The sequence below is a fragment of the Chenopodium quinoa genome, unplaced genomic scaffold (genome assembly GCF_001683475.1).
Source record: "Chenopodium quinoa cultivar QQ74 unplaced genomic scaffold, ASM168347v1, whole genome shotgun sequence".
Taxonomy (NCBI): Eukaryota; Viridiplantae; Streptophyta; class Magnoliopsida; order Caryophyllales; family Amaranthaceae; genus Chenopodium; species Chenopodium quinoa.
In genome coordinates, this window is record NW_018745618.1 from 4,561 (window position 1) to 25,020 (window position 20,460).

Genomic DNA, 20,460 nt, shown 5'->3' on the forward strand with positions numbered 1-20,460 from the left:
ATACCCTAGACATGTGGACTAATGAGAGAAGGCCACGTGTCAAGTTCAAGCTGGCCCAAGTGGCCCAATAGCCTCCTGACACGTGTCCCCTTCAGATAGTTTCTAAAATGACGACCTACAAGGGCCCAAATCCCAAGAAGCACCGTAATTCGGCGCAGCCCACTAAAATCTAGGTCAAGTGACCTAGGTAAGGGCACTCCTACCAAGGACCCTATAAATAAATAGGGAGATATTTCCCCATTTTAGGGACACATTCAATCATTTATTACACCTACTTTCTCACTCATCAGAGAAACACTTGAGCTTGTAATCCAAGCAGATCCCCACCTAAATTTCCGTACTCTTTATTCTCTTTCAAGTTACAAACATGATCTTCGGAGGCGGAGCTCCACCACCCGGAGTCTCCGTTGGTTTTGCAGGTACAGCTCAGCCGGACCAATCTTTGTGAGTAACTCTCCTGAGGGACAAAAAACACCCAAAACAGGTACACACATGCATGATCCGAAGGATACTCATATGACTGATCTTAAACAGATCATTCGCTACATCATCTACTTCTACACTTGTATCCCATACCGATGCTGATTGGGGTGGTTGTCCTGATACGAGGTGTTCCATGTCCAGATATTATGTATTTTTGTGTGATAACGTGATAGCTTGGTCATCAAAATGCCAACCTACTCTTTCCAAGTCTAGTGCTGAGGCGGAGTAAAGGGGTGTAGCCAATGTGGTTTCAGAGTCATGTTGGCTTCGTAATTTATTATTGGAGCGACATCGTCCAATTAAAAAGGCAACTTTGGTATATTGTGATAATGTGAGTGCTATTTACCTTTTGGGTAATCTAGTAATACATCAACGTACCAAGCATATTGAGATGGACATTCTTTTTGTTCGTCAGAAGGTAGCTAGGGGTGATGTTCGAGTCCTCCATGTTCCATCTAGGCACCAAATCGCGGACATCTTTACTAAGGGACTACCACGAGTATTATTTGAAGATTTTCGAGATAGTCTAAGCGTTCGTCCTCCTCCCGCTTTGACTAACGGGGTGTATTAGAATATATTGTGAGATATTCTGATTTGTATATTTGTTATATATGTTAGGTGTATATTTAGCCTCAGTCTTAGCCCTTCATTGTAGCTAGTTAGTTCCTAACTTGATGCTGTTGAATCTTGTATATAACCAAAGGTTGCTTAATGAAATAGTCACTGTTTATAATTCCTTCAATGTATCTATTGGGTTTGGGTGATGGGTTGCAATTAAATAGAAAAGGGAAAAGGGTGAGGAGAGAAAAGGAGAAAGTAAAGGTTGACAACGGATTTTTGGCCTGGTGTGACTAATTCAAAAAATTAATTTTGTGACAAATAACTTGAAAGAGAGGAAAGTAAAATTAAAAAAAAATTAATTTAGTAGTGACTAAATACCTAAAAATAAGCAAGGTGTAGACACTTACTTTTGGCCTCCTGTCTCGACGAGAAGTTTAATAATGTTACAAAAAATCCGTTCTTCATGCTAAATCAAAGTTGAAGTGTTTTTAGACTCCGAAATGCATTATAAAGTAACTTAATACCCATATTTGAAACCAAATTATATTATTAATTGGAACTAAAACGTTCTCATACATGTTCAATCTTGATTAATGACGGACCCAAACGTGTTAAATGCAATGATTGGATTAAATTGAACTTACATTGTGGAAAACCGAGTAAGTAGGACAGTTAAGAACATAATATCCATTGAAGGACTATGTAGTTGGATATACCTTTCAAAGAGCTTTTCAACTGTATTGTATAAGCTCGATTCTGAGTTAAAATGAAGAAGTTATCATTAAAATACTAAACCGACACTCTTTCACTAAAATGACCATATATTTTGATTCTTAACATATTTTAAAACTAATTTTAACGACATTGGAAAGTAAACATTCATAGGTTTCCAATGCTATCTTATTTACCTTAATCTTACTTTGTAATCAAAAGTTATGGAAGTTATAACTACACATTTTTTTTTATTTAAGGCAAATCGCGCCGTGCAATACTTTCAAAGTTGCGCGTGCCAGCCGGACGCAAGTCTTAACGTTGCACACGACACTCTAGCGCGACTTTAAAAGTTGCACGCGCCCCTTGAACCCGTGGATCTAAAACCCTAAACCTCGATTCCTACGCTTATTAATAGGGGTATTCGCTTAGACTTAAAAAATAGAAAATTCAAATTTTAAACCCTAAAGTTCTGAAAAAACTAATTTCTCAAACCCTCTTACTATCATACTAATTTTCTCCTATCTTCCCAAATACTCTCCAACCCTAATTTATTCCATTGAATCCTTGTAGGTACGAAAAAGAAGGAAGGTCCATAAGCATCTAAAATAGAGATAAAGGAGAATGGTTAGTTTCCTGAGCACTTAGGGTCTGTTCTCATACGTTGAAATTCAGTTCAGTTCAGCTTCTAATTTCCTTCTCTTATAAAATATTCATTTCAGTTCAGTTCAGTTTAGTTCAGTTCAGTTTAGCTCAGTTCAATTCAGTTCAGTTCAGCTGACTTCAGTCAATGAGAACAGACCATTAGATCAATTACCTTTTTTTCTTTTTGTTTAAAATAACTTTAATTAATTAATTAGTGTTGTTTGATCACTTTAAATAAACTCTAGTTAATTAATTCACATAGTATTCTTTTGTTAATTAAAGACTAGAATTGTAATAATTAAATTATTGTTTTATCACCTAAGTTAAGGCGAATATCATTTATTTTTTAATTTGTGTCTTTAACGAATTTGGTTAAAAAGAATTGCGACAATTATTGCAATGTAGATTTTTTGTGATTAATTTTTGTAAGTAAAATCAACTTAGTTTTTAGGAATCGTGTTGCATATTACTTGGTAATGAAATTGTGAAAATGGAAGAGCTAGTAGTAGAGGTCGTAGTAGCAGGTCTAGGATTGTGATTCTCAAAGAGAATGTTTTTCTAGTACCCTCGCTCCCGAACTAATTTATGGTTTAGTAGACCAATTTGGGCATGTGGAAACTTATGATTCATGCTTATTATCCATTGAACACTACCTAGGAGAAAGGTATGAACAAGATTTATGAGTTTCCCTAAAACTCAATTTCGACTCTCTATTGGTTTCGTATAACAAAAAAGTAATGACGGATTCAATTCTCATTTAAGGTTTCCCAATTAGTCAGGAATTCAAATCTTAACACACTCTAAAAGGTGTAAAGTGTTAGGCTTTTAAAGGATTAAGAGCATAGAGGAAATGCGATCCCCAACGTGGGCTACCCTCCTCACATAAACGAAAACTTTCTCCAATCAAAATCATAAGACATTTTAATACTACCTCTGTTACAGGTCATGTACAACGATTAGACATATTTCCTCTCTTCGTTATGTCAAATCGTTACACATAATCTGTAACGGAGGAAATAATAAAAATTACTCGCTGATTTCATTTACGCTTTCTCTTAAATACAGTCATTTAGCATCCCAACAAACCTGGCCCCATCTAGGAGATTCTACCACCAAAATATTTGAGAAATACGTAGCGTAAAAGAAGATAATTTTTTATTAATATTTTTTTTTTCCGTTCCATAAATAAGCAATGATAATATATCGGTCTCAGTTGTTTATACAAACATGAGGCGGTAGTGTTATACAAACATGAGGCGGTAGTGTTATACAAACTTTTTCCCTAGACAAACTAGATCAGGGTGAAGAAGATGGAAGAACAATGGTACGAGTGATCATATTTTTTTATTTACAATCCTGAGTGGTTTTTTGAGGCGGTAGTGTTCCAAACACTTTATCCCACATTGACGACGTTACGCCAAAGCCCTTGTCTTGAATGCAGAAGTGATGATTCAAGTGGTATCTCTGAAAACGGGAACGAAATCATTACACATTGTAATAGACTCAATCCAAGAACAATCTCACAACAGAATATAAGTTTTAGAGAAGTTTAGTCCATCACACGTAGTTAGGACATAAACATGATCCCAACTTTCTCGAGAACCTTTGAAATATTTCTAATATGACAAGTGACCCATAAAATGAATTTTGATATAAATTGACTTTGCCATATAATCCAGTGTTCTTCAAAAAAAATAAATAAATAAATAAATAAAATAAAAATAATCCAGTGTTCAAGTATAAGGATAAAAGTAAGCTGTAAGCATACCTTTAGATGTTTTGATACGTCATTAGATGGCTTCCCGTGATGTAGATAGTAGTGAGTGATATCATACATTACATATCCGAATAAGCTACCTCCAAAAATGGCGGGGGTAGTGGATGGTGTTGCAAAGATCCTGACCAAATTCCAAAACTGGAAAAGAAACGAAAATCAGAGACAAAACTAGCACTAGTCCAAAATCTGTATACCAATCAAATCTACGTTGTTATAAAATGGTCATCAGAGAGAGAAAAAGGGTAGAAAAGTTGTTATAATAAACCATTAAGCATGAGGTTTAATTCATTTCAACTAATGAGTTACATTTCAAATTATCCTATGCTGAAAATATTTTTCAGTTCTATACGGTGAAATATATACAGTCAAACTAATTTACATATTATTCCCCTCTACCTCCCTCGACCCCATCTGTTTGATTCATAAATTATAGCTTGGTACCATTATAGCTCTTTTCAAGGGTATCATTTCTTTGCACTTGCTTTCAGATTAACCTCCTGTTAATTTAGGTTTAAAGAGTATGTAAGATGGTAGTATGTTTCACCTAGCTTCTAGTCTATTGCCTCGCTACAATTGTTTCTCAATCACAATTTGTCTCTATAAGATTAGACTAGACTATTCTATATTAAAGAAATATAATTGTTTCCCTTCTATTTAAAGTGGTTGCATTTTCCATCGAAATAATAAGTTCCTTTTTTGTTCGTTACACTTTTACTTTATACCTATTTTATGGCGAATTATTCCCCACCTAACTTACTAGCAACATTTTTTTTAACTTTTTTCTACAAACACCACTTCTAACACTAATCTTACACAAACGTCCCCGATAATAATTTTTTCCTAAACTTTCTTACATATGACCCACTAACTACGGTACCCTATTCCCTTATGGTGTGTTTGGATTGAAGGAAATTGAAAGGAAGGGAAGGGAAATGGAAAGATGGAATATCTTTCATTTGGATAACAAATGAGAAAGGAAGGAAATTGGAGGAGAGAGAAATAGAAGGATTAAATTGTTGGAAATTGATCCCTTCAACAATGGAGAGATTTGGAAGGAAAATTCAACATTCTTCTCTCCCCTCCCTTTCCCTCCCATCCTCTTCTCCTCTTCCTTCCCCTTCTTTTCCTTCCTCCTTTTTTTTATCCAAACACAGTGTTAATTTGTGTATCAACAGTAATTATCACTATCAAAATAGGATGTGAATGCAATATGAAATTTAACGCTTTCTGCAATGGTCCAGTGGTGTATTCAGGATTTTCGAAGTGTGGGTTCGAAATTGTGAAAAAAATGAAGATATTTTAATTAAAGATTTAATATATAAGTTCAAATTTCAGATTGCATTTAGATAAAATAAAATAAAAATAAAAAAACAAAAAAAAATCTACATATAAAAGCATTTTTCATATATTGGAATTGTGTCAATACATCATCACTAAATCTAGCACAATTCATATGTTTACTACTAATTATTGTTGTATGAGTAACATTCTAGTAGTTTTTTTATACAGTAAATGTAAAATTGCAACTCAATAACTTTTATCTCCAAATAATTTAACATTCTGACTTCTAACCCCAAAAGTATTAAACACAGATTAAAAACCCCGGCTAATATATACAAATGAATTAAACACTGCCACTTATATATCAAATAAAATATGTTAAGTAAGAATCTAACTCCGCAATTAACTATAAGTATTTAATATGTCAATTATTTATCAAATTAGGCAATTAACAATCATCAAATATTAATAATAAGTTAAAATTTTAAAATAAGGAGTTAATTAAAACTCCTAGTTATTGTACTGTGCTCAAACGCTCAGTGTTGACAGGGTCGGAATTTCATTTTCTTGGAGGAGTGGACGAATGGTGCGCAAGAAAATGGTAAATGGATGGTGGGTGCGTGCAGGTTGGGCGATGTTGAGTTAAGAGGGAGAAGGTTGAGGTTGGGGTTTCAATTTGGGGGGAAAAGGAGATAGGAAGTTTCTTCCATAATCGATTCAAAAAAATTAAAAAAAGAAGATAAGGGTAGGATTCAAACCCTTGATCTACAACACTGGTTCAAGATAAAAATTACCATTGTACTGCACTTCAACATCTAGAATAATGTCGCACAAATAATGATTATAACCATTTTTCCCAAAAAAACTGTGGGTTCAATGAACCCGTTTGAGCCCCACGTGTATCCGCCCCTGCTATGGACAGTGGTAACTAATAAAGTACCCAAATATCCCGAGACTTTGTAAGGCATTGCAGTAGAACAAATCATATTAAGTTCCAGAGATATATCAAGTATGTATATTCTACCCAAAATCTGGAAGCAGATGAAGACAAAAAAGCCAAATAATTAATGAAATGATATTTAATTTCATGATTAATGATTTGTCCATGCGATACGAGATTTATAGAAATTACACTCCACATCACAGCCATGTTAATAAACATAGTCTTGAAGTGAATAGGGACACTAAGGCAACAAAGAATTATCATCAAAAATAGAACAAGAGTCCTCCCAAACAAATACCTAACATTGCTATCAAGTTTTACTTGCCTGCATAACTGCATTGAGGGTTTTGTCTTTAAGGTGAATTCTTAAGTCAGGTGCTAAACTACTTCGAATAGCCTGTGCATTATTTTTCGAATTTTCTAATCTTTTTTTTTTTTTTTTTTTTTATCTCTATTTACAACATTTTTACACAAGCAAAATTTAAAATATACAACAATAAGCAAACTGAAAAAAGAAGAACTACTAGTTTGGTACAATCTGATATGCCTTTTTTTAGAATAAATAGAATAAGGTGAGGAGAATAAAGCCTCAGCAATAATGCGTTAATAACAATCCATCATTAAAACAACAAAAATAATTTCATGTATTTAGAAGCTACAACAAATTGTTTCAAAATGGTTGCTTATATAATTAGTAGTAATATTAACTAGAATCAATTTGAGTGTCAATATAGTCTTTCCAAAAACATAATTAAGAATCAACTAACCGGAAAACATAGGATTGCTGTTGCAGCAGGAGGGAAAACAAGACGCAAGCCATCCATAGGGTGCTTATGATGAAAGCCATGAATAAGATAATGGATAGTGTTACCCCTATAAAGATTATACTTTTTTTTTTTTTTGAGAAGAATAAAGACTATACATTGGTACAACCATACATTACTAAATCACATGAGAAGATAAAAGAGCAACCAAAGAGATGTACAACTCCGTCATTTTTATCAAATCAAATATAAGTTAAAAGTTAAAAGGATAGGCGAGACATAACTAACCAATAGCTCTTTGTTTTAATGTGGAAGAGAAAACGATGTAACGTGTATTCAATAAATGTCCACACAAAAATACCAAAAATCACCAGTAGTCCAATCTCAGAAAGAGTGTGACCCATCCGTATAGACATGGAGATGCACCAACACACAACTGGAAGCCAGATAGTTGGAATAGCCCACCACACAGTTAGGGTTAGAAACTGTATAAAGGAAATACATGTCAGGAAACTGAATGCATTTAAGGGTTTTCATAGAATAGAGGCATACCTTAATCAATTGTTGCCTAAATATGTATTCAAGGGTGAAGTTAAAAGGAAAAATAAGAACACATAATATATCTAAGAAATTAGAGACGAATACCTCCCAAAAATCACTTTCGAAGAAACGAGGGCCTTCGTTACTAACAATAGGCTGGTGTACCCATTCGTCATAAGATTCGCCAAGGTGACCAACCTACAAACAATTGTAATGTCACACAATAGAGCTTTTGACTTTAAATTCAAGCAAGTAATATAATACAAGTTCGCATTTCTTAATTAAAATTTCTATTAAGAATAAAGTTTGAATTTCTTCATTTCTTTATCATCTCATTTGGAATTTCTATAAATTAAAGGAAAAATTAGAAAAAATAATCCCAACTTTCATTAATTTTGGTACAATAATCCCAACTTTGGACAATTTTGGTACAATAATCCCAACTTTGGACAATTTTGGTACAATAATCTCAACCGGTCAACAAAAGTCGACAACCTTTAATAAGAAGTCACCATGACATGTGTCAGCTTGTCATTGGTCCAAAAATAAATGAAATTAAAAAAAATATATAAAATAAATTAAAATTAAAAAACCAAAAAAACAAAAAAAAAAAAAAAAAAAAAAAAAATTCCCTCCCTCAAAACCACCCGCCCCACCCAGCCCTCCCCACCCCCTCCACCAGCCCCTCTCACCCGCCGAAACACCTCCCCCTCCCTTCCCCCACCCAAGAAATCCTCCCCCCTCCCTTCCCCCACCCCGTAAAAACTCCTCTTATCCCTCCCTTTCCCCCACCCTTGAAAATACCGAAAACGGCAAGGGGGCTCAATTTTCGATGTTTTCGAGGGTGGGAGAACAGGAGGGGGAGTTTTTACTGGGTGGGGGAAGGGAGGGGAGGTGTTTCGGCGGGTGGGGGAAATTTTCCACGGGTGTTTTTCGATGGGGGCTGCTGGAAGGGGTGGGGGAGGGTTGGTGGAGGGGTGGTTTGGGTGGGGGCTGGTGGTTAAGGAGGAAGGGGTGGTGGGTTTTTTGTTTTGTTTTTTTTTTTTAATTTTCTAAGTTTTTTTAAAAAAAAAAACAATTAATTTTGGGCTAATTATGTGCTGACATGTGGCTTTTAAAAAAACATAATAAAAAAAATTAACTTTCTCAACGGTAACCGGTCATTAGGACTGAAGAAAAAGAAGACCCCCCAAAGTTTGGATTATTCTAGAATAATCCAAAGTTGGGATTATTGTACCAAAATTGATGAAAGTTGGGATTATTTTTTATAATTTTTCCTAATTTAAAATGTAAATGAAATCTAATAAACTTTGACAAATAAAATAAGAAAAAATTCTAGTGGGTTGTTTAAATATATAAACTTTTTAAATATTAATTTGGAAAAATACACTTTAATTATTCCAACTTTGATCAATTTACTTTAAATAATTCCAACTTTTGATTATTCTGCAATAATCCCAATTTTCACCTCTGTTTTTTTTTCTAACAATCCCAAACCGATCAACAAAATTCAACAACCTATTATTGAAGGTAATTTTCCTCATGTCGGCATCTTAGTGGTCCAATAAAAATAAAAAAATTAAATGTTAAACAACCCCTAACCAGCCCGACAACCATAGCCACCTGCCTCAGCCTGGACAGCCTCCTCGTCCTCTTGCCCCACCCCCAAGACCATCCTCCTTCCATAGCCACATGACCGCACAAATCACCTCCCTAACCCCACAACCAGAACCACCTAAAACTTGAACCCGCCACCCTGAAACCACCTCAAATCGCCCCAAACTCAAACCCCAAAATCAAAACGAAAGCTTTCCACCCTAAATGAAAGATTTTCCTAACCGAAAATTTCCCCCATCCACCAAAACGGTGTTTAAGTGGTGAAAGAGCAACATATTTGGGGTGTGGAAAGGAGAGAGAAAGAAAATGAGGAAAGGGAAAGTGTCGAGATTTTAGGATGGGCTGGATCTGGAAAGGATGAGACTAGGAAGGGAGGTTTTTAAGATAGGCTGGGAAGGGCAGAGTGAACCGACGAGCAAGGAGGGGTGAATTTACCGGCGGACTGAGAAGGGGGGAGTTTTTCCGGCGGGCTAGGAAGGGGGAATGAAGGTGTTTGTTTATTTTCTTTTTTTGGTTTTTATTTAACCAATAAGTGTGTGACATGTGGCATATTAGAAAAACAATACAAAATAACATTTTCAGCAAGTTGTAAGTTTTTGGGATTAAAGAAAGAAAACGGAGGTGAAAGTTGGGATTATTGCAGAATAATCAAAAGTTGAGATTATTTAAAGTAAATTGATTGAAGTTAAGATTATTAAAGTGTATTTTTCTTATTAATAGAAGGTTATGTTTATATATAGTTGTGCAGTTTAATATGTGCGTTGAAAATTGTGCAAAAAAGATATAAAAGGACTAACTTATAAAAATGGAGCGAGTAGAAGGAATGAAAGCAACAATCTCAAATCTCAATTTAACTTTTACAAGAAAAGAAAAACTAGAGCCTAAAGATGCCATACCTGAAAAACGAACAATAGGTTTGCTTAAATCCACAGTAAATCCTTGGGCAACCATCCTGACCTTTTTTTTTTTGTTTATCTTATACCTACATAATAAGAGATAAAATTATTGAGCAATAGATTCTCTATTACTGAAGATGAAATGCATTATAGTTCAATATGTTACTTTCAATTTTATAGTTTACACTTCTTGTAGATCAATATAACTTTTAAATCCTTATTATAGTTTAGCTAATAGAGAGGCTAACAAGGAGAGGGGGGAATTATACACTAGTAGAAAATAGTAAATGGGAAGCCCCAAATGACAAGCGGTTTTGAAATTCCACTTCCAAAATTGTAAATGGCAAGCGATTTTGAGTGAACCGCTTGCCAAATTGTAAATGGCAAGCGGTTTTGTATGAACCGCTTGCACAAGCCCCAAATGGAAAGCGGTTCGTACTGTGAACCGCTTGCCTTCAAAAAAAAAAAAACCGTACCCTACCCATTTTATAACCCACTCTCAGCTCACCCCTCACCCGTTCTATCTCCAATCCTCTTTTCTCAGTCTCGATCTCTTTCTCACTCCTCCCTCCATTTCTCCTCTCCCTCCATTTATCAGTTTCTCACTCCCTTCAATATCACTCTCCTCGATCTCTTTCTCACTCTTACTCTCCTCGACTAAAACCCCCAAAAAAATCTGGAAAATTCAAGTAAAATTTCTACCCAAAACCCCCAAAAAATTCGAGCATTGAGTAAAATTTTGAGCAAATTTCGAATTGTGGGTTTTGATTTGTGGGTTTCGATTTGTGGGTTCCAATTTATGGGTTTCGATTTTGTGGGTTTCAATTTTTTTTTTTTTTTTTGTGGGTTTCGATTTTAATTTGGTGGATTTTTTCGAGTTTTTTAGGTCAAATTCGACCATGAAAACTCTACATATTTTAGCCTTAAAACCCAAATTTCAAGCCAATTTCGAGGTTTTTGGTGGAATTCATTGTTTGTACCCTTTTTTATTGTTTTAGTTACTTTAAGGTTTTTTTTTAATTTAATGGTGATGTGTGGTTGAATTGTCTTGTTTCAGGCAAATTTGGTGATGGTGGGGGTCGTGGTGGGCGAAAAGGGCTGGGATATGGTGGGTGGTACTGGTGGTGGTGTTGGTGCGTGGTCTGGTGCTGGTGTGTCGTCTGGTGCTGGTGCGTGGTGCGCGTGGATGGTGGTGGCGGTGCACGTGGACGGTGGTGGTGCTGGTGGTGGAACAAGAGCTATCTCGTATTAATTTTTTTTTTCAGACAACTTGTATTAATTTTTTTTTACAGAACTTTTATTCATTTTATTACTGTATTAATTTTTTAAAATATTTTTTTTTTGAAAATGTATTATTACATTAATTAATTATATAAAAATATTATTGTTTTTATATATATATATATATTTTTGTTTTTCAATTTCAGTGAAAAAAAAAACAATATTTTTTTATAGCCTTAATGGGCAGCGGTTTGGCGCCAAAACCGCCGCCCTCTCTCTTCAAATGGCAAGCAGTTCTGAACCGCTTGTCATTTAAATGGACAATGATAAGCCCCCTGGTAGCGAGCGATTCAAAATCGCTTGCCATTGGGGGTTTTGAACCGCTTGCCATTTTGTTTATTCTACTAGTGATATGTCCATGCAGCCTTTGCGGCAGAATTCACTGGACAGTAGAAAAAAGGAGCTGCCCAAGTTTCCTCGGCGCAATGGTAAATAAGACAAAAAAATTTAGTATTTTATGTTTTTTGTTGTACTTTTATTTCCCTGTTTCTTCTTGCTCCTTCATCGAAATTCGCAAATCACAAGTGTAAATACTTTCCTCCTCTATCTACTCATGCTTTCCACCTCGATTGGAGCTGCTTCACATAAACCACCATCTCCACCACTAATTTTCCGGCGGCTTTGCTGCCGAATTAAACAAAAATCCTAATAAAAAAAAGAGAGAAAACGTGGCATGGTTAACCTCAAATGGAAAAGGTTATCATCATCCTCCATTGAAACTATTTCCCAAGCTACTATTACTCCATTAAATCTACTTCGCAAATCACCATTCTAAGTTGGACTTATGAAACCCAACAGCGGTATATGAGCCTTGCTAATTTATTTTTGTAACTAAAAATTTTCCAAGGGTTTAAAAATGATAATTTCTTGTTATGTTGGTAATTAGATTAGTTGCTTGATTTTATTGATTTTAATCTCGTTTCATTAAGAACTTTGGCACCAGAACCCAGATTTTCGTCCATGACTAGTGAATTTAGGGTGGAATCGATATTCTAGAAACATTTTAACCCTTTCAGGATTTAAAAAAAGCCAAATTCTGCCCAGAAATGCCTGTTTCGAGGGATTTTTCATATTGACGAAAATTTTTAAATCTTTTAAACCTTAAATCTTAATGGCATATTAATTATGATTATGCATTTGGTTCTTTCCTTTATGCTTTTGCAATTTTAGATCACTTTTGAGCATAATTACTTATTAGTAATTGGTGCTTAATAGTTTGTTCAAATTTTCACATAATTGCAAATAAATTGCTTTAACTGTGAAAAGTGTTTCTTGAGGCTCATAAGTACAAAAGATTCACTCTTTAATTATTTTAAGTGATTGAAACTTTGTGTTACTAAATTCCATTTATGAAGTTTTTATTTAACCGTTTATTAAGTTGATTGGAATCATAAAGTTTCAATCTTGTGGTAGAATTTTAATTTATCTTCATATTGGAAGATATAATTTTCAAAGATTCACAAGTTAAAAAGTTGGAATCCTTATTTGAATATTTGTCTTCATAATTCCAATTCTCTCTTGAATTTTGTCAAATCTCATGATTAATTTATGTTGATTAAACTAATGTTGAGAATGGCCCTATTCATTTTGTTGCATCAAGTTGAACCAATTTTATCAAAGAATAGTTCTTGGAATTGAAATAATTTTGGCTTTGTGCAGAATGAATTTATTAAGTTAGACTAGTTATATAAAATTTTGCTCATTAGTTAATTATAAAATTAATTTGGAATTAATTGATTAAGTCAAACAAAAGTTCAAAATTAATCCCGAGAGTATAGCACGCAAACCAAGGCAAAACCATCCTCGCCACGGTTGTGCGTGTGCGCATGCATTGCTTGCTGTGATTGTGCGTGTGTGTGCGCTCTTTGGTACGACGGGGAGGTCTGTACGTAAGGGTTGTGCGGTCGTGGCTGCTAGGCAGCACGAGCCCAGCACAACAACAAGGCTGGTGCAAGCAGCTAGCAGCCTTGCAACCCCCTGCCGAGCCTTAGTGCCTAGGAAACCAAGCCCTGTTTCTTGGTTCTAGGCACACGAAAGCGTTGGGCTACGTATTTGCGTTTTTGCCAATTTGGAGGCTAGGCCTCGGTTTTGAGCAGCACTTGCAAAATTTTAATTAGTATAAATACTTATACTTTAATTAGTATAATTTACAAAATGAATAATTTAATAAATACGGGGTACATAACAAAAGTTTACTATTAAATTTATGGAGTACTTTTTAATTGATCATTTTATTATATTGATTTTTAAGATCGGATATAAATTATTCCATATTTGTAAAATGAATTTTTATCTACCAAAATGAATAAAATATAAAGGATAATTTTTAAATAATACTATGTAATGGAGTATATATTATACATATAGAAACTTGTTTCTACTTCTTTTTTCCTTTTTCTTATCGTTCTACGCTACCTCTTGTTGGGAATCCTAGATCCATCACTGAGTGTAACACTTATTAAAACACGGAGAGAGTATCAAGAAAATGAATGAAAATACTTTTGACTCTCCCTTTTTTCATCATGTAACGGTTCAAACATAATATAAGCTCTAGTATCATAAATTTCATCCAAATATAAGGAAAATTTTATTTAATTACCAAATTATCAATGGAGAATTCAATTGACAATATTACAATAATGTAAACTGACAATTAAATTAACAATAAACCCTTGATTATATATGTAACTAGTGTTGTGCCCAGAGAATGTCAAGATAATTTATTACAAATTTAGGATAAATTTTGTTGTACCTAATCAACTCTTAACATACTCTTAACATATACTCCGTACTTGATACTTCATTGATACGAATCATATTTTATAAGAAACATAATCCTTTTCGATATGGGATATTTTGAGATATGAAACTATTAATAAAATTATAGAAACAAACTCCGTATGTTAAAAATAACGATGTATGTTATAGTTTAATTTGTATGATGATTTGTTTGTTATTTCACTATCTACCCATGAATAAATGATCAACTAATAATCAGTTTTTTTTTCCAAAAATATAAGGTTAAAATAAAATTTTTATGTCTATTCGAATTTTGTTGAAATAAAGCTCAAAACTAGCTTTTTTTATCTAACAAAATATATCTAAATCTATCTAATATCTACATTAATATACTAAAAGGCGTTTCTAAAAACGTCTATGTGTCATATAGACTCCTCATTGCACCACGTCAAAAAAAAATATGTGGACGAAGAGGTTCAAACACGCAACCTCTAAGAAGAAAAGTTATTGTTTAACCATCTAAGTAATTCTCACTTATGTTATAATCTCGCACACAAATTTATGTTATACTACAAAAGTATTGAAAACACATACAAACTATTAAATGTCTTTAAAAAATTAACAGTTGCATAATTAAAAAAAGTAGCAACCGAGGCAACGCCCCGGATATACACTAGTTTTTAAATAAATCTTGCGTGTCATACTAATAATTAATTTTGTCTACGTAGCATGACACTTGGCAGAAAATTGAAATATTAAGTGTCTCTATCTTGTAAAAAAATGAAATGTCAAGTGTCGATATTTTGTGGTCTGACTACGAGACCAATTTTATTTATTAGTGATATGATATGATACGATATACTCCCTCCGTCCCCTTTTGATAGTCCCTTATGAGCATTTTTCACGAGAATTAATAAACACAAAAAAGAATAGTTAAACTATATTGAAAAAGTAAATTGACATTGGGTATATAAAAAAGTAAAAAGAAAAAGTAATAAAAGTATATGAGAAAACAAAATTTACATGGAAAAGTTAAATTTGCACAAATATTGTTGCAAATTGAATAGAATTTTGGTAAAAAATTAATATTAATATTTGTTAGAAAAAACAAATAGGGTGAATATTTTGGAACTAAAATTTATCCGTAAGAGACTATATAAAATGGGACGGAGTAATATAATTGACATTCAATGATTGCAAAGAGAAACAAACATCTTACCTCGGAAACTGATAAGGGAGAGCTTGAACCTCTGTTAATAGCGACAAATATCAGATAGAAATAGGAAGACGAGAGAGAAAATTAGAGAGAATAGAAGAACATTGACTATGTATTAATCGAGCAATGAGCTAACAATTATTACTCCGTACATTATTTTGTATAATAGGTAGTGGGATCCATGTCATCAATCCATTTACTAACCTTACAGCCACTAATATTACAGCTAAGCTCAACTAACACATCCACTAACTAATTAACTTCTCTACTAATAGAATTACAGAAATTTGTAACAAACTACCCACACATAACAACTCCTAAGAGCATCCAAAATGACTAAGGGCCTGTTCTCATTGACTGAACTCAGTTGAACTAAACTTGTAGACACCCATTTGTGTCTCCCCAAAACCAAACCCAGTGATGAGTACCTTTCACGTCGAATCATAATCGAATGAAGTGAAAATGTGGAAAGTCTAGTGTTGCAGAAAGTTTTATTTTCTTTTCTCTTCTCTCTGTTTTTGAAAACTTATTTTAAGAAAACAGTCAATCCATTTTGGTTGGTCCATGATATGGGTCCAATAGTAGTGTAGTTGGATGGGCTTGACAAGAGCTTTCCAACGATATATTATAAGCTCAATTGAGGAAGTTATGGCCAATTTACTAAACTGGGCCCGGTTTGAGCCTTATATGCGGCCCAATGATCTAGAGGTGGGCCTAATATGATTTATCATTCCTAATGCAATTAGGAATGGTTTTAGTCTTCTAGATTCTTCTAGAAGGTTCTTTTCATTCCTAATCCAATTAGCATTGATAAATTGACTTTTGTTGACTTTTCAAAGTTTTAATTAAAATCAAAAAGCATTTTCGAGGAAAAGATACAATTTTATCCTCCTGTACGGCAAAACTTATCTGATTTTCTAAAACGCGTCAAAAACAGGATTAGCGCCTGACGCCAGGCATTGGCGCCTGTCACTAGGACCTGACGTCTGGCGCCAATTAGCTGGTGTTGGCGCCAGCTCTGTTTTAGGTGCGCCAGCTCTGTTTCACGTGCGCCAATGCTCTGTTTTGATATTTTATCTTTTTGGCTGATTTTCTCTATAAATAACGTCGTAAAAACTCCGTTTTCATTCACCTACAATCAATTTTCAACTGTCATTCTTTTCTAATTCATTAATTCATCCATCTGTCTCTTTTTCTAAACTTGCTTTTCACATAAAAAATACCGCGTTCATTAGATCTAGAAATACCTAGCCATATTCGAAGTTGCCTTCGCCCTAGACGTGAAAGGTTTAATTTATGAGGGTTTAGTCACAAATCTCTATTTCAATTATTTAATTTAATTGCTTGTTTATAATTTTCCTTGAAGTTACTAACGTGTGTATTTTGTTATTATAAAGAGGTACGAGACATCAAAGTAAGTGCTTTAATGGTTTCAATTGATATTATGTTGTAGAAATCATGTTTATATTGTTATTATGATATTCCTAGTATCATGTCTAGGGTAATTTTAATATTAAATATGATTGTTACGATGCTTCCTATGTTCTTCCTAATATTTATGATTGTTAGTATCATGTTAGGGTTAAAGATTTGATTTTTATTGCTTAGTAACATGCTAGGGTTTGTTATTAATCTTGTTAGTATCATGCCTAGGATCTTGCTATTATTATGCCTAGGATCTTGCTATTATTATGCTTTAACATGAACATGATTATGATTATAATTGTTATAATTTATGATGATTATGAATATTATGAACATTATTATTTTGATGATGATTATTTTAATTATTATTAATATGATGATTATTTTATATATGATTATTATCATGATTATTTCAATTATAATTTATTTTTATGGTGATGATATTTATTATTTATTGTGTTGCTTGATATTTATTCTTTATTGCTTGATCACGCCTTTTATGCATGTTTAAAGGGAATTTTGTACTTGTAATTACGCTTAATATGATAATTAATAATCTTGTTTAGGGTTAATTTGATTATAATTTCAAGTGATCGCCAATAATAGGTTTGTTTGTGCATTAATATTCAACCAACATAGGTTAAACAGGTTTAGGGTTAATCCTATTGATTGTATGTTAATTAGAAAGCGCACATGAATACGATCAGAATAAGGTAGATGCCTATTATTAGGGCAGATTCAATCTCTTTTAGGTTGGATTTGTAACTTTATCCCCGAACCCTTATTTGGTTCAAGACCTTATGGAGTTGACGATCTCTTAGATCATTAAGGGGTGTAACCTTCACCTCGTGAACGGTTTACAAGTTCCTAAAACTTGTTGGCGACTCTTTGGTCTATCTTCCTCCCTTTTGGACGCCACCGTACTTTAGTGTATGATCGCAGTGGGGTTCAAGCTTGAATTTATTCCCTACAGTTTTTGGCGACTCCACTAGGGAGGATTTCTATTTTAATTCCTGAATTTATTTCGGCAATGATTTAGAATGAGTGGATGAGACTCGAAAAGTTCTAAGTATTTCATGTGCGTAATTTTGATTAACATTATTGTCATATGCATAAAAAAGATCTCATTGGAAAGACCATACGTAATGAGTTAAAAACATAGGATTTTACACGTAGGAAATTTGAGGAATATCTTTCACAAATAGGACCGAAATAACACCGCGCAAAAACTGGAAAATTTTATCGAGCACAGAAAGCTGCTGAGGCATGTGGGAAGTAGCGCCAGAGGCCAGAGCTTGGCGCCAACATTTTAGACGTAGCGCCAGACGCCAATATTGGCGCCAGGCGCTACAGTTAAAAGCTGGCTCCAGTCTCTGTTTAGCTGGCGCCAATTTCCCCCAATACCGAGCCAGAAATATGCGTTCTAATTTTGACCAGTTTTTCATGTTGTTTGCTTGATCCTACTTCCTGATTGAATTTTTTCTCACTTTTCTGAAACCCATTTGTGTTCTACATATGGACATAACCCTCTGGGAATTCATGCTCCATCAACCCGATTGAACGCTCCGTGCAACAAAGGGTACATCCGAGAATGTTGAATTCACCAAACCATGGAAGCGAGTTTTTTCTAAAACTAGCGGTGTCCCATCCACTCGCGCCAACCCTTCACGGTTAGGCTTCCGCGCGGTGCATCCGGAAATTTAACCATGGACCCTCTTTGACTAAACCATATCCCGAACTTTAGAGAACTAGAGCCATGGTTAGGTTGCAAACTCATTGCATCATATTGTGCCTACTTGACTAATTGTGCATTATTTGTTGTGCATACTCTATGTGATTTCTCTTAACCGTTTATTGACTTGTGTTGAGTTTAAATAAATTAATGACCTAAAGAACTTTGCCTAATTAATTAATTAATTAATTAATTTGAGTCAATAAAGTCTAATATTTTAATCGGAATTGACCTAGTACGACTTTAGGCATACCCCAATTGACTAATAACACCGAAAACGGTCCCAGATCAAAGCTCCAATATTGGCGCCAAGATCTGAGCTGTAGCGCCACACTGTAGAGTGTGGCGCCTGGCAACAGCTCTGTCGTCTGGCGCCAAGCTTTACAGTGCGACGCCAGTCTTGTCGTTTGGCCGACAGTTCGGATTATTGATCGAGTGTCTAATTAACTAGCTTACTAATTAATTCGGTTAATTTTCGCCTTGTCAAGTCATTAATCGCGTTTTAGTCACATAGTCTAGCCACATGGTCATGACACGAGTCTCAACATGTCACCTACACTCACTAGTCCTAGCACACACTTTGAGTACACATGTCACCATGGCCATGTCTTAGGTTCATGCATAAGTCGGTGTTTCCGTCATTTTAAGTTGGGGGGTATATTCTATTCCTAATTCTTCATATCCCTCCACCTCCATCATTCTTCTTTCACATTCTATACCATCTTTCTTCACTTCATCCATCCATTGCATGTTGAATAAAGTTTGAGTCAAATAATTAACAATGAATATCCCCAAATTCCTTTTCCACGATACTTGGTCTAGGAGAGAAGGGCGATTAATCAAGGACAACCTCTTTGTTCAAGTCTCACTTTTTGATAAACCGATTCGTCAAAAGAGGAAGGCTAAGAAGATAATGGCAACTCAAGAGGAAGTTAATGAACTAAGGAGTCAATTGACTAACGTGACTGAGACACTGAAGCTACTCACACTCATGATCGATGATCCCGTGAAGCAACAACAAATGAGTCTCATGCAAGAGAGTCTAAGCAAGCTATCTAGCGACTATAAATTTCAGGGCATGAGTTCACAAGGAGTCTCGCTGGACAAGGAACTTCTTCCGCATAAGTTCAACGCCATTGACATCCCTAAATTCAAGGCAACAGATAACCCTTATTTTCATCTAATAGCTTTCGAAACTATAATGAACATTAAGGGTATCGATAAGAAGGTTTTCCCCTCTATGTTCTCACTATCTCTTGAAACCGTTTGCCAACAATGGTTCTTCTCCCTTGACAAGGAGAAAACCTCCACCTGGGATTCGATAGTAAACGCTTTCGTTGATAGATACAAGTGCAATATTCAAGTTGAAATCGATCATAGACAACTTGAGATTCTAAGAAAAAAAGAGAATGAAGGCTTTACTTCTTTCTTTAATAAATGGAGGGAAACTTCCGCCAAGATGATTGAGGTCCCCACCGAAAAGGAGTCTGTGAGGATGTTTATCAAGAATCTCCAAGAGAAGTATTCGAAGCATTTAAAATATCAACACAATCTGAATACTTTCAAGGTCGTTTATGACATCGGAATTGAAATCGAATATGACCTCGCAAAGCAAAAAGCTACTAACAATAGTAACCATGGTGGCTGGAAAGGAAAGAAGAACGACAATCCTTCTTCTTCCGAAAACACCCACTCTAGTAACAATGTTAGTACCTTTGATCTCACTGAAGTTTTAGCTATGGATAACCAAGGATCTAAGAAGCAACTAAGGAAAGATTTCACCCCCATTGGGATGAGCTACGATACTGCCTTCGATCGACTCCATGCCAAAGGACTCATTACTCCCATT

At 34.6% G+C, this 20,460-nt stretch overlaps 1 protein-coding gene across 1 annotated transcript; it reads right to left on the minus strand.

The window, feature by feature from the left end:
- Positions 1-3,690: 3,690 nt before the first annotated feature.
- Positions 3,691-9,391, minus strand: LOC110716774 (dihydroceramide fatty acyl 2-hydroxylase FAH1-like). Its single transcript, XM_021895406.1, has 6 exons — positions 9,308-9,391; positions 7,811-7,903; positions 7,537-7,650; positions 7,169-7,348; positions 4,169-4,315; positions 3,691-3,864 (listed from the first exon to the last, which is right to left on the minus strand). Exons 1-6 carry the CDS (start codon positions 9,389-9,391, stop codon positions 3,745-3,747), a joined length of 738 nt encoding a protein of 245 aa, XP_021751098.1. The 3' UTR covers positions 3,691-3,744.
- Between the last annotated feature and the right edge of the window lie 11,069 nt (positions 9,392-20,460).

What these genes read in the sequence shown, in the direction of transcription:
- LOC110716774 (XM_021895406.1), bottom strand. Translation starts at nt 9,391, where the DNA reads ATGGAAGGAGGATGGTCTTGGGGGTGGGGCAAGAGGACGAGGAGGCTG. An exon ending in TGGCTATGGTTGTCGGGCTG is followed by an intron (nt 7,904 to 9,307) that starts GTTAGGGGTTGT and finishes AATTGTTTGTAG; the next exon opens with GTTGGTCACCTTGGCGAATC. An exon ending in CAGCAATCCTATGTTTTCCG is followed by an intron (nt 4,316 to 7,168) that starts GTTAGTTGATTC and finishes TTTCTTTTCCAG; the next exon opens with TTTTGGAATTTGGTCAGGAT.